The sequence below is a fragment of the Psammomys obesus genome, unplaced genomic scaffold (assembly GCF_907164565.1).
Source record: "Psammomys obesus unplaced genomic scaffold, mPsaObe1.curated_primary_1811, whole genome shotgun sequence".
Lineage (NCBI taxonomy): Eukaryota > Metazoa > Chordata > Mammalia > Rodentia > Muridae > Psammomys > Psammomys obesus.
In genome coordinates, this window is record NW_026589447.1 from 1,015,753 (window position 1) to 1,030,514 (window position 14,762).

The window sequence follows — 14,762 nt, forward strand, 5'->3', positions numbered from 1 at the left end:
ACCTGCAAGATTCTGGGCCAGGATTACTTTAGCTTTTGGCCTTCCTTAATCCTCTTCGCCATTTTCTTCCTCCTCTTAATGGTAGTGACATCAGTAGCCTATATGAATACCATTTTACAGTTCACAAATGGCCACCTGCTGCTGCTCACTATCTCCTATTTACAAGTGAGGAAACCAAGAGGATTTATTCAGTGCCTCCTAGGCTGAGCCTTCATCCACTTGGGCATCTTTATAACAAATGTCAGTGAGCATATCTTGCTGTGGCCTGTGTTAGCAGCTTGGCTAGGAGAATAGTTAAGACCTGGACCACCCAGAGAGTTTCCACAGCTGAATGGGAGGGAGGTCAGGAAGCAAGGTCAGAGAACAAGTGCACAAAGTGATGGGAACAATATACTTCCATAGAGTCATGTTTGATGTGAATGAGGGCTCTCTCTCAGAGGTGGCTTGCTGGAGGGAAGGTGTGGTCACTCAGGCTCCATGTACTCTTGCTCTCTAGCAGACAGTTCTTGCTCTCAGCAAGCCTCTACTGTCTGCCTTTGGCATTGGTCCCTGCCACACACTTAGCTCACACCTCACCACTAAAACAGCCTTCCCTACATTTGGATTTTTGGATTTTTTTTTTTTTGTGACAGTTTTTTTTTTTTTTTCTTTGTGTAACCTTTGCTATCCTGGACTTGCTTTGTAGACCAGGCTGGCCTCAAATTCACAGAGATCCCTTACTGATTAAAGGCATTCACCACCACATCAAGCTTGGTGCTCTGTTTCAATGTGGCACATTGATTCCAGAGTCTTCTATTCATCATCCTTCTTACTGCTCTGCTGCAATCACTTCTGGAACAAGTCTCTGTAAACCCAGGGTTGACAGAACACACTTCTAAAACCAGAAGGACTTTACCTCTCATCACGGGACCTTCTTGTCATGGACCCCTTTCACGAATAGAGCCCTTATCGAGTGTCGCTCTTCCTGTGCTCTAGATCCCCACTGCCCACTGAGACAAAAATGGAATCAAATCATAGTTGCTCTTCCGTCTTGTAATAACACACTAGGTGCCAGGGCCAACCTCTTTCTTACTTTCCTGTGCCTTCTCTGTCCTTCATCTTTCTCAGTTTTGATGTACACGGAGCTTTGTTTCCCAAATGAGAATGGTCTCAGAAAGTTGCCCAGCCACTACTAGTGGTACCTGTGTATAATCCTAGAACCTTGGAGGCTGAGTCATGAAGACTGTGAGTTTGAGGCCAGCCTGAGCTGCATAATGAAACCTTATCTCAACAATGTAACCACAACCCAAACCAAACAAGTTTTCCTGAGAGGAGCTTGGATCTTTTTTTTTAATTAAATTTTTAGTTTTTATATTAATTACAGTTTATTCACTTTGTATCCCAGCTGTAGCTCCTCCCTCCCTCATCTCCTCCCTGCCCCTCTCTAAGTCCACTGATAGGGCAGGTCCTCCTCCCCTTCCATCTAACCCTAGTTTATCAAGTCTCATTAGGACTGGCTGCAGTGTCCTCTTCTGTGGCCTAGCAAGGCTGCTCCTCCCTTGGTGGTGGTGGGGAGCTCAAAGAGCCAACCATTGAGTTCATGTCAGAGACAGCCCCTGTTCTCCTTGCTAGGGAAACCCACTTAGATGCTGAGCTGCCATTGGCTATGTCTGAGCAGGGGTTCTAGGTTATATCCATGCATGGTCCTTGGTTGGAGAATCACTCTCAGAAGAGACCCCTGTGCCCAGATATATTTGGTCTTTGTGGAGCTCCTGTCGTCTCCAGGTCTTACTAAATCTCTCTTCTTTCATATGATTCCCTGCACTCTGCCCAAGGTTTGGTTATGAGTCTCAGTATCTGCTTTGATAGACTACTAGGTAGAGTCCTTTAGAGGCCCTCTATGGTAGAGGAGCCTGGATAATAAGGTGTTATATAATAAGGTGTGATATACTCCTGCCCTGAACAATAAAGTATGTCTGCTAAAGAGGTGATCTGGGCCAGCAGGCCTTTCAACACTGGCCAAGTCCTTATAAGCCCTTAGGGGAACTCAGGTCATAAGGGATTTTCTCGTGTACAGGTGGACCTGGAACTGCAATAGAGAGGAAGGGAGTGAGCCATGTGTGAATCACAGAGGTGGCTAGGTTCTGACAGTTACTCTCTGCTCCAAAGTTGCCTTCGTTTGACACTTGAGAAAGTAATCTTCCCTGGTTAGCAGCTGACTGCACCTCCTCAGTGCCAATAGGGTTAAGGGTACACTTCATGTGCTGGGTTTTATACTGTTGAAGGCTGGCCCTGAGACCATTTTGAGTCCCCCTTATCATGAGCCCTGCACAGAACCATCAATTTAGGGGTACTCGGCATCCACCGTGGGTTTTCTTCAGAGCTACCTGACTCCAGACCAGATGCACGAATGATTGTAAATCAGAGAAAGGCTTATGGCAGGTTACTTAGCAAAACAATCTCCCTCTTGAGGCATCTGAACATCATAAAGGTTTCAGAGCCTTCTCTTTTGGGAGAGACTCCATGCTACATGTATCTAAGTTCTGAGCATGTCTCATCACCCCTACTTATCTTAACCACTACCTTAGCTTGAGGCACCATTGTGCCCCCGAGGATTATTGAAATTGCCCTTCAAAGATCCTCTCGTTCTATCCTACCCCTTCAAAAAATATAAGCCAATCCTCTGTTTACTGCTCAGAAACCTTCAATAATTCCCAGTTTGGGCTAGGATGAAAAGCTAAGTCCGTACCATGCCCTACAAAGCCTTTCGTGATCTGAGCCCTACCAATCTCTCCAACCGCAGGTCCTCAGTTCCTGTCACAGATTTGTCTCTCATCTTGATATTCCTGGAAACCTGCCAAGCACACCTTATTTCAAGGGCTAGGGGCTGACTGGTCCCTCTGCCTGGATCATTAGCTATATGGCTTGCTTCCTCATCTCTTTCAAATCTGTGCTACCTGCACAGTATGGCCTTCCACAATACACACTTTGAAACCACACATCCTGCTCTTCCTACCCAAGCCCTTCTCAATCTGTGAAAACTCAGCATCCTGCATCTTTCCTTCTCTGCTTGAACTTTTATCACTCTATACTCTAATTAGGTAATTAATTTCAATCATCTATCTTCCCTCACCAGAATGTAAACTTCTAAAAAGCATTAATTTGTTTTAGTTTATTTTCTACGCTGATGCAACCCAGCCATGTAAAGTAGTGCCTGCAACATACTATGTCATCAGGGTATAGGAGGAGATACTGAGTCTCATAACCAAAATTTTGGGAGAGTGCTGGAAACCTTATGGAAGAAGAGGGAGATAGAAAGACCTGGAGGGGACAGGAACTCCACAAGGAGAACAACAGAGCCAAAATACCTGTGTCCAGGGTGGCCTGCAGAGACCAACACTCCAACCAAGGACCTTGCATGGAGGACCTAGACCCCTGTTCAAAGAAAGCCCATAGGCTGCTCAGTTTCCAAGTGGGCTCCCTAGGGGTACAGGGACTGTCTCTGACATAAACTCAGTGGCTATCTCTTTGATCACCTCCTGCTTGCCAGGCCACAGAGGAAGACGATGCAGCCTGTCCTGATGAGACCTGATAGGCTAGGGTCAGATAGTGGGGGAGGAGGTCCTCCCCTATCAGGAAACTAGGAGGACAAGAGAGTGGATGGCTGGGAGTAGGAGGAGACAAGGGAGGGGGCTACAGTGGGGAAACAAAGTGAATAAATTGTAATAAATAAATAAATAAAAATAATAAAAAGAAAAAAGTGGAATTTTAAAACATTTATTTTTACTATGACATCAAAGGAACATTAATAAAATAGAACTCAATTATAAAAAGTCAAACCTACAGAACATTTCAAAGAGCCATGTGTGAACCCAGCATATGGATTGTACAGACAGTACTTTGATTTGTTTTATTTATCACCTACCTGTCCTTCAATAGATTCCTCTGTCAACCTATAGATACACATTATGTACATTGAAAATAACTTGCAAACAGCATATTCTTCATCCCAAGCATATTAGCATTGATATAAGTTCAGTATTTTTTTTTTAGGTGAAGTTTGCCTGTGGTAAAATGTAGAAATTGTAAAATATATATGTATTGAATTTAAAAAGACTATTTTTTTCGGGAGGCAGAGGCAGGTGCATCTCTGTGAGTTTGAGGTTGGCCCGTTCTACAGTGAGTTCCAGGATAGCCGAAGCCTACACAGAGAAACCCTGTCTCACCCCACCACCACCAACAACCAAAAAAAGTTATTTAAAAAGACCATTTTTATTGCACTTATTTATTGTGTTGGGGTGGGACACGAACATGCCAGGGGACGTGTGTGGAAGTAAAAGAACAATTGAAAGAAGTCAGAGTCTCAAGGGTTGAAATCTGCTTGTCAGGCTTGGTGGTAAGCACCTCTATACCTGCTGAGCTATCTCATCCACCTAAGTCGCTTTGGTTTTCAAAACATATTTTTAAAATTCACTTCTTTCATGTGTGTGAGTGTTTTAGTAGCATGTGAGCCTGTGTGCCAGCTGAAAACCTGGTGTGCAGGAAGGTCAGAAGAGAGTGTTGGCTACCCTAAAACTACAGTTATGGACAGTTGTGGGCTGCCATATGGGTACTAGGAAATGAATCTTTGTCTCCTATGAGAACAACAAGTTGCTGGAGAGATGGTTCAGTGATTAGGAGCACTTGTTTTTTAAGATATATTTATTTATTATTTATACTCTGCCTGCATGTCTGCCTACACACCAGAAGAGGGCACCAGATCTCACTATAGATGGTTATGATCAACCATGTGGTTGCTGGGAATTGAACTTCAGACCTTTGGAAGACAATCCAGTGCTCTTAACCTCTGAGCCATCTCTCCAGCCACCCTTCCCCATACCATGTATTTTAACATCTGCTTTTGATATGTGCAACTCAAAATCCTATCAAGATATTGAGAACATTACTGTCCCCTGCATTTCCATCAAATTACTTCTCAGTCAATCCTTAGCAGAAGCAACAATTTACAGATGCTCTGACTTTTCATGACATACAAGTTTTGTCTATTCCAGAATTTTGTGAATGCAGAAACACACAGGATGTACTACCATTTGTCTAATCACCCAATAGAAAACTTGCTCAGCACCCACTCTTTGCCTGCACCCACCTCTTTTCCTGTGAGTACTGACCTGAAGGCCGGGGGTGTTTCTATGCTTAGCCTGTGACCTAGTCAGCCCTCCAGCTATGTTCTTACCAAGATCATCAACAGTTGGGCCCAGAGAGATGTAGACCCCGAGTCTGCCCCATTTGACTCCATTTTCAGACTGGGATTGGCAGCCACTCACTAACCCTATCCTGCCCACTCACTTCCCACATCAGGGCTTCATTCACTATCCAGGTGTGCAAGGAGGTGTCACAATCCCAACTCCGGCTGAGCTCAAATGGGTCAAAGTGCAGCTGGAAGGAATTGGACAAGCAGAGGTGGTAGACGGCCCTACACTCCTGCGGAAGGGTGGGGCAAGGGGCGGAGAATATGCAACAGCTGAAGAAGAAAGCCCAGGAGAGGAAACATGGCAAGCCCCAGAGCAGTCAGGGCTGAACAGCCAAACAGCATTTACCTGGAGCTACTGAGATTCTGGACATAATGTTCTGGCCCACCAAGAAGGACCTCAAGACTGCCCTGGAAGTCTTTGCTCTTTTCCAGTGGGCCCTCAGTGCCTTGATTTTAGGTGAGTCTTTAAGCTACCCAGGGGCATCCAACCACATGAGCTTGCCTGGTATTGAGGGTTCTATGATGGTAGGATGGTCAATGCTCAAAATTTGTGTTGTTCCAGGCAAACTAGAACAGTTGTTTGCACTGGCCTGTGGCCTCACCCACCTAGGCAGGTATTTGTGGGATCTGTTCAGGACTGCATGGGTATGGGCACGTATGTGTCTGTGCAGGGCTCTGTGTGCGTGTGGGTGTGTGTGAATGTGTACATGTGAGCGCATGTGCCTTGCTTTAGGTTTGACTAGTGAGCACTACACGGTCTACACTGAGGTGTAGAGCCCATGTTGTGGAATCATGGCAGGCAAATTCACTGAAGCTAGCCAAGGAAAAGGGCATGGCAACAACCACAGGGAATCAAGCAAACTGTGATGAAAGAGTTAGCTTCATGACAGAGGGATCTTTTGGAAACCTCCTGCCAGAGAATTTAACCATATGTCTACCATTTTTCAACATCTCTACCATTGACCCTTCGTGAAAATTATACATTGGTCATAGCGTTTTATATACTGGAAGTAATGATCACTATAGGAGGGGTCCTGAGAAACAATTCTTGCTTGAATAGCAGTTCATGTGAATCCTGACAGGAGTCAAGGGCATGAATTAAGTGATCTTGTCAGTGCTCTGGGAATGAAGACTATAGGTAGGCCTTGCAAACATGAACCTGGCACTGTGGCTTGCCAATGAATAGTGTAGTGGACATTTCTTACCTCAACCAGTTATCAGACTAGAGACACAGAGTGGGAGGGGTAGAGTTAGGTACTAGAACCATTTAATAATACTTAGTGAGGGGCTGGAGAGATGGCTTAGTGCTTAAGAGCACTGAGTGCTGTTCCAGAGGTCCTGAGTTCAATTCCCAGCAACCACATGGTGGCTCACAACCATCTGTAATGGAATCTGATTCCCTCTTCTGGTGTGCATGAAAACAAAGTATATATAAATGTTCATACACGTACAATAAATAAATAAATAAGTCTTTAAAAAAATAATACTGAGTGAGAAATGAGGGCAATTAGAATTGGTAGAAACTAGATGAAGAGATTTTAAATATTATTTTGGTCCAAGTATTTTACCGGTATTATTTAATTTTAACTGATGCTAATCCTATGCTGTACTGATAGCTAAATAACACTCTGCAGACCAGGCTGAGCTCAAACTTACCACCTGCCTCTGCCTCCCATGTTCTGGGTTTAAAGTTGTGTGCCATCACACCCAGATTGAGTTGATTCTCGAAGTACAAATAGGAAACAGATGAAGAAGAGAATGAGCCTTGGGAACAGCACATAGGCACCACAGGAAAAGGCCAGGGTGAGTGAGAATCTGAAGTATGCAAAAGGCTGACAGTGATTAATCGAGTTGGGAGTGAGCTCAGAATTTTCACTTAGTACACTTTTATGAAATGAAGGAAGGGCAGAGGGAGGAAGAATTAGAGGAGTAGGTTGGAGGAAAATTATATAGAATACTGAAAACTGTTTGAAGAAGTTTAGCCTTTTTATTCAAGGTCATGAGGAGCCGGGGTAGGGTTTAACATGGGATGATGACATTAAGTTTGTGATTTTGAGAGTTTATTGCAGCTCTTTGAAGGAAACCAATTACATGAAGACAGGGAGGGAAGCAGTGATACCAGGTTTAGCAGACTGTCGAGAGATGGGATTTGAACCAGGCTGGCAGTGATGGGGATGAAGAGAAGAAAGGCTATGAAACAGTCACAGACTCAGAGAAGAATTAATATAACATGAAGATTAAAAAAGAGGCTAGTGAGAAAAAGAATAAAGATCAAGGCTTCGAGTCCCAGCGTGAACTTGCCGAAGGGCAGGTGGTTAAGAAACAGGTCAAGAATGGCTGAAACAAGGGTGAGTACAGGGAGTAAGCTGTCCCTGGGGACCTGTACTTCAAGTTTTTTCTGTACTGTATAGAGTGGTAGTGAAGCAAGAGTTCTTGGTCCTGGTGACTGGAGATGTGGGTACCAGAGCTAGCGCTTCCTTTACCAATGGGACCCGTGTGTGTGTGTGTGTGTGTGTGTGTGTGTGTGTGTGACCTTTCTCAGCCTTTCCAGTTCTTCCTTGGTAGGGAATCATATATATTTGGACCCTAAATGCCTTGAGAGATGACTTCCATGAGAACTGTGAGGAAGAGAGGGAGGATACTGACATTTTTAACTCTCATTTTGCAGATGAGGAGCTCAGGTTTAGCCATGTTAGTGGCATAACAAGGATTCATTCCATTCCAGGGTGGTGCCTGAGGCCACATTCAGGAGACGTCTTTAGGTGTGGCTTGAGTTTGAGTAAACCTTAAGAGAAATGAGGTATCTTTTGGATTAGACTCATACCTCTTATTATCTAAGAAATTTTATGTGACCCATGTCCAGAAGCTACAGCTGCAGGCTTTTGCTCTATTCCTCAGTGGCAGTCATTATCATTTTACTGAATTTTACTATTTGGGTTTTCTTAACACTGTTATTGTGTGATGTAAAAATTTTAGCCATTGTCTGTTTACTTCTCAACATGGGAAATGAGAATTGAGCGCTATATGATATTCATTGAATATCTTTACCTCTTCCAAAGTTGTATTTGTTTCTCCTCCTCCTCCCCCTCCTCTTCCTTTTTTTTTTTTGGAGAAAAGATCTCTCTACATAGCCCTGGATGTCCTGGAACTCACTATGTAGTCCAGGCTGGCCTCCAACTCACAGAGGTATACTTGCCTCTGCCTCTGAGTATGCTGGGATTAAAGGCATACACCAACATATTAGACCCCTTTCAAAATTCTTATAGCACAGATTTAGTTAAATATCTGACCACAACTGTGATATATGGCATACCGATATTATATTTTCTTGTTTTTATCTTGGAACAAATAGTTGGCTTATTTAATCTTTTATTTAACATTTTTTTTTAAGATTTATTTTTACTTTATTGTGTGGATGTTTTGCCTGTGTTCATGTAGGTACACCATGTGCTTGCCTGTTGGCTCCTCTGCAGTTGTAAATGGTTGTGAACCATGATGTGATGACTGGGAATCAAACCCAGGACCTCTGCAAGAGCAACAAGTGCTTTTTAACTGTCGAGCCATCCACCTAGCCCCTAATTTTTTTTTCATTTACTCCATATCTTTTAGTTATTACTAATTTACCCATAAGCATTTCACACATCTGGTAACCTTTCAGTATCTGCAAACACATTGGGGAATCTTTTACACTTCTCACCTGTTCCTTCCTTGAGGCCAGCATTGCTGGAACCCAGCATCTCCCTGTTACAGTCTGCCCTTATGCACATTTGTTATTACCAGAGTGCTTGAGGCAACAGAGGTGCAAAATGAAAGGTATTCACTTTGGGGATATGCAAATATTAGGCCTGACTTGAATGTGGACAAAAGTGTGTGTGTGTGGGGGGGGGGTCTCTTTAAATTTGTGCCCCAGGTGCCTTGCTTATTTGTTTCCAGCCCTACCCCCTCTTTGTTTTCTTTCTCTGTTGGACCTTTCCACCATGGATTCTATGTCTTCTCCCTCATTTTGGTGAAGCATGTCATCTAGTAGTATTCAGGAAAAAGAGGACATGTGAGACAAATTATCTTCAGACTATGTGGATGGTATCTGAGAACGTAAAATTGTCCTCTTAATTAAGCAATTATTTTGTGGCATATAGAATATTTCAGCTGTAGTCTGTGCAAGTTCAGAAGTTCTCCGAATGACAGTAATTTGGAAAGACAATGAATTATGAATACATTAGCCAAGTGAGGTGTTTTACATCTGTAATCATAACGCTTTGGAAGTTGAAACAGGATTTCTATGAGCTGAGACCACTCTAGGCTGTCATACTGTAGTGTGAGGCTTTGTCTCAAAGCAGCCAACTAAACAACAAACCCACAAACAAGAATACATTTGATACACCTACTGTGACAAAACATCATAGCTTGGTAACCAGAAACACTGCCCTGCAGGGCTAGGGATTCTCATGCTAGTGTGGCTGACTGGAAGCTGTGGCTTTTTGCTGCTGTCCATCACGAAACAAGACTGTACCACATGTTGCTAGCCCGGGACAGGGCACAATCCCGTTTCTTCCAGATTCCTGTTGCCTTTCAACCCCCAGAAAGTGCAAAACATTATAACTGTTATGTTGAAAATCACCTGTCTCTGAATCCAGAATCTTTTTGGTTCAAATTTTCCGGGAACAATCCTCCCATCAACCATCGTGCAGAGGAGAAGATGCCTAGTGTTCTAATCAATTTCTCGTCCGAAATTCATCTAGGCTTCTGATGTTTGAGCCTGTGCTTCATCCCTGCTTCGTGTGATGATGCCTGATCCTTCAGATTCCAAGTGTTTTCTGGCTTTTCTAAAGAAGCAAACAAGCTTCCTGTAGGCATCTCCTTTATGGATGGTTAGAGATTGTTTTTTTTTTTCTTTTTTTCTAAGCTTGTTATTTATCCCTTCATCCACTTTACATGAGCAAATGTTGTACTGATACTTCTCATCTACCATTGGCACATTTCTGATTCTTCTCTTTGTGGACCTATATTTCTAAACTATTTTGATCATTTTCACGAGGCTCCAATAAGAAGTCAAGACAAAAATGTGTTCAATCTATTATTGATTTTTGTTTCTTTGTTTTTCTAACCTCTATTTTGACCCACTTCCTCACGTAATCTTAGTCTTGGCTGCTTACATTTCCAGTAATAATTCCAACTGAATGTGACACTCCATGACTCTTCATTCTTTCCCATTATTCTTATCTTTAGAATTTCTATCTTGCTTCAGCTGAGCACAGCCCCTTATTTTATGCTAGTCCACCATTGGCTTACCATTGACTCTTGTTTCCGATGTGGTGAAGATAGGCGCTGGCTTTCTCTGGCATCTCCTCCACTGACCACCTTACAGCAGTGGTTCTCGGCGTTCCTAATGCTGTGGTCCTTTAACACAGTTCTTCGTGTTGTGGCAACTGCTAACCATAAAGTTATTTTCATTGCTTCTTCATAACTGTAACTTCACTACTGTTATGAATTGTAATATAAATATCTGTGTTTTCTGATGGTCTTAGGCGACCCCTGCGAAAGGATCATTTGACCCCCAAAGGGTTCGCGACTCACAGGTTGAGAACTACTGCCTTACAGAGAAGATGTTGAGAAGAAAATATAAGTTGGAGAAAAACTGTTTTAAGACTTCAAATGCCCAGTGGCCATCAGTGGCCTCCCACCCTTACACACTGTATCCAGAGCCTAGCATAGTGCTGGGACAGGCTCTGGGGTGGGAGGCCTTGTTGTTTGAAGCATAGCAATGAGGAACACATTTTTCTTCTAGATCCAAATAAGGTTTAGAAGGTCAAGGGGACCTGCAGTGGGTACATGGCCATGTGGGCTACCTGTAAGGTAGGGAAGTGACTGTCGAGTGGGCCTAGGTCAGAGTGTGTGTGACCTTGAGGTCGATGGAACTCAGCAGGGGAGTATGAGTTTGAGGAACTGTTCACAATTCATTGACTTTGGGCTGGATGGAACTCAGGGTGGGGGGAGTATGAATATGAGGGACTGTCCACAGTTCATTGACTTTGGGCTGGGTTCCCTCTAGTAACCACTGTGATCCTTGTCAACCTCTACTTGGTGGTGTTCACATCATACTGGCCTGTCACTGTGTTGGTGCTCATCTGGTTGGCTTTTGACTGGAAGACCCCTGAGCGAGGTAAGGGCCCACTGGGATATATTGCTATATATTCCTCCCGCTATTCTTCTAATCCTGAGAGGCTCTGGTCAATTTCTGAGCAAATTTTCAGCCTGTCCATCCATGGGCTAGGAAAGCTGATGGAAGGGGTACTTTTGAGGTCTTGGAAAGGCCCATTTTGAACTGGAGTTGCTAAGAGGAAGAAAGGGGTTGGTTTGGTTAATGAAACAGAGGTTGGGTCTGTCCTAGGTTGGTCTTGATATGCCTATTCTAGTTGCCATGTAAGAGAAAAGGAAAAGGCAGAGAGTAAGAGGGCCCCATGGTAGTCCAAAGGGACCCAGAAAAGGAGAGTAGGGGTGGATAGAGCTTCTCTGTGCTTTCAGGTGGCCGCCGGTTTGCCTGTGTGAGGAGGTGGTCTCTGTGGAAACACTACTGCAATTACTTCCCAATCAAGGTGAGCCACAGAGAGCTGTAGTAGATCCCTGGGTGAGCATTCAGGTCAAAATTAGAGGTACAGGGCACAGCCACATGGAGGGCCCAAGAAAGCGATGACCCCTGGAGATTCATGTTACCCAGCCTGCATTGCTGGAACCCACAGTCCTTCCTCTTAGAGTTTTCTTCCCAAAAGAAAACTCTTTGTCTCTATCTCTCCTGTCTCCATTGTCCTCTACAGATTGTGAAGACGAATGACATTTCCCCCAGCCAAAACTACATCCTTGCCTGCCATCCTCATGGGCTCATGGCCCATTCATGCTTTGGCCACTTTGCTACTGACAGATCAGGCTTCTCCAAGACCTTTCCTGGTATCACTCCTTATATGCTCACACTAGGAGCCTTTTTCTGGGTGCCTTTCTTCAGAGACTATGTAATGGCTACAGGTGAGTGGCTCCTAGGGGATAAAGTCACATAGAGGGCTATCTGAAGGAGAACCAGGCGATGTGAGAGAGCAAGGGCAAATTTGAGATCTTCCCAAGTGCCAAACAGCTTCCTAGAACCACAGACTGGAGAGGATGAGCCTTGCTTTCCTGTTCCTTAAAGAAGGAGGTGGGGAGGAATAGTCTTATGGGGGCTGGGAAGCAACCAATGACCTCTGGCTTTTTCTGCCTACCAGGGGCCTGCTCTGTGAGTCAATCCTCCATGGACTTTCTGCTTACCCAAAAGGGCAAAGGCAACATGCTTGTTGTGGTGGTCGGTGGCCTGGCTGAGTGCAGACACAGCCTGCCAGGCTCTACCACCCTGTTCCTGAAGAAGCGGCTTGGTTTTGTTCGCACGGCCCTTCAACATGGGTAAGGCTCACTTCAGGGGCATGGGATGGGATGAGGTGGGGCACCTGTCCAAAAGTCTGGCTGGAAAAAAAATACCAGGCTTTTAAAAATTGGTATTTAAAGAGAAAGGAGGAAGCATTCAAAGAATTGTTATTAAATCGAACCACCATAAAAATATATGCTGTGTGTATGTGGGTTGTGTGTGTGTATGTGTGTGTGCACCTGCCCATGAATCCCTGCCTGTGGAGGAGAGAGGTCAAATGTGTGTATTGTTCTTTAGCTCAGTCCACATTTTTCTTGTGTTTTTGTTTTGAGACAGGGTTTGTCACTGGCCTGGAATTTACCTGGTAGTGTATGCTTAACCACCAAGCCTTAAAGCTCTGCCATCTCCACCTTCCTAGTACTTGGATTACAAGCATGCTGCCATACATGGCTTTTTTTTTTTTAATGTGGGTTCTGGGCATTGAACTTAGGTCCTTATGCCTGTATGGAAAGCAATTTACCAACTGAGCTATCACACCAGCCTCCTTTTTATTTATTTATTTACAAATTTATTCAGTTTTGTCAGTTATAAACAAAGAAAAGGACAAAGGGAAAGAAAAACACCTATGGGTTGGAATAGAGCTGGGCAGGGTGCTGTCTTGGAAGCCTTGCACTAGCCTCTCATTCAACCCAGTCTCTCTACAAAAGGGCTATGGTTGCAGTTTAGGGCAGAGAAAGCCAAACTTCTTACTGTGTGGCCTAAGGGGGAGAGAAGCATATGAAATGGCTTTTGGTCATTTTTTGACAAGTGGTTCCAATTTGGGCATTCCAATGAACCACTAAGCTTGATTCCTTTTAGAAGTTGCTGCTTTGTCTCTAAGAGCAGACTGGCCTAAGCCATGTGCCACCAAAGCCAGCTGTGACTTTGGTACAGATAGACTTTGAGGTCTAGGGAGAGTGTAGGCAGACCCAGGAGATGTCAGTGGTCAGCATGCCTTCTACATATTTTTGGGTATTCAAGGACACACTTTTCTTCTGCAGGGTATCTCTAATCCCTGCTTATGCCTTTGGAGAGACAGACCTCTATGACCAGCACATTTTCACTCCTGGGGGCTTTATCAATCGCTTCCAGAAGTGGTTCCAGAAAAGGGTACACATCTATCCCTGTGCTTTCTATGGCCGCGGCTTCACCAAGAACTCCTGGGGCCTTCTGCCCTATTCTCAGCCAGTGACCACTGTTGGTGAGTGGCTCCTTTTATTAGAAACCTTGGTTTAAGTTCTAGGATTCATTTATGTGGCTGAGCCTCAGCCCCAACTGTGGTTGGAGGCAGGGAGGATGGCTAGGAAGGGATGAGCACAGGGTCAGTGTGGAAAGAAGGTGGGCTCCAGGCTGTCTTGAGGAGTAAGCTATTCTGATGTTTCCTCCTCTTCCTTTCCCCTTGGCAGTCGGGGAACCTCTACCACTGCCCAAGATTGAGAATCCGAGCAAGGAGATTGTGGCCAAATACCACACCCTCTATATTGAAGCCCTCCGCAAATTGTTTGATCAGCATAAGACCAAGTTTGGCATCTCAGAGACCCAAGAGCTGGTGATAGTTTGAAAGGCATTCCCCTGACTGGATGGTGTGGAACTGGTGACAACAGGCCACAGTTACCTACGGAGCTTCACTTCTGACTTGACTATCCTCGCTAGTGGGAGGTGGGGGTGTGTCCATTCGGATGTTTTCTGTGCCCATCCTTTTCCACGTCCATCTTTCTCCTAGAATGTTTATTTTTTTTCTTTTCCCCTGCGACAGAGAAGACCCTAGGCAGAGAGGTTCACTGAAGTCACTGCAAGTTCATGAAAGCATCAGCACGGGAGAAACCTTTGGATAGAATAAACAGCTTATCTCTGGTACTGTGTGTTCCAGCTAGTCTGTTTTGAGGGCTCTAGGACCTTGTGTGTGTGTGTGTAATTCTCCTAGTTTCAAGATTCTTACAAAATTGGGTATCTCAAGAGCCAGGGAACATTGGCTTAGTCAGCAGCATATTCGAGACCTATGATTTTTATGGGCAATCCGTCACCTCTTATCCTGTTTATTCAACTGTAAAATAGGACTAACGATCCTTCCCCTGATTACATCAAAGGTTACTGGCAAGTTTAAAT

The 14,762-nt window shown here is 44.3% G+C and overlaps 1 protein-coding gene across 1 annotated transcript; it reads left to right on the forward strand.

Moving 5' to 3' along the window:
* Nucleotides 1–5,602: 5,602 nt before the first annotated feature.
* On the forward strand, nt 5,603–14,353 carry Awat2 (acyl-CoA wax alcohol acyltransferase 2). The gene is made up of 7 exons (XM_055605121.1): nt 5,603–5,687; nt 11,280–11,390; nt 11,753–11,823; nt 12,043–12,247; nt 12,481–12,655; nt 13,658–13,857; nt 14,063–14,353. The coding sequence occupies exons 1-7, from the start codon at nt 5,603–5,605 to the stop codon at nt 14,215–14,217; spliced, it is 1,002 nt and encodes a 333-aa protein (XP_055461096.1). The 3' UTR covers nt 14,218–14,353.
* Nucleotides 14,354–14,762: the final 409 nt, after the last annotated feature.

Excerpts from the sequence above, each read along its gene's own strand:
- Awat2 (XM_055605121.1), top strand. The coding sequence starts at position 5,603 with ATGTTCTGGCCCACCAAGAAGGACCTCAAGACTGCCCTGGAAGTCTTT. Across the intron at positions 11,391-11,752 it reads CTGGAAGACCCCTGAGCGAG|GTGGCCGCCGGTTTGCCTGT; the intron begins GTAAGGGCCCAC and ends CTGTGCTTTCAG. Across the intron at positions 12,656-13,657 it reads CGCACGGCCCTTCAACATGG|GGTATCTCTAATCCCTGCTT; the intron begins GTAAGGCTCACT and ends TTTCTTCTGCAG.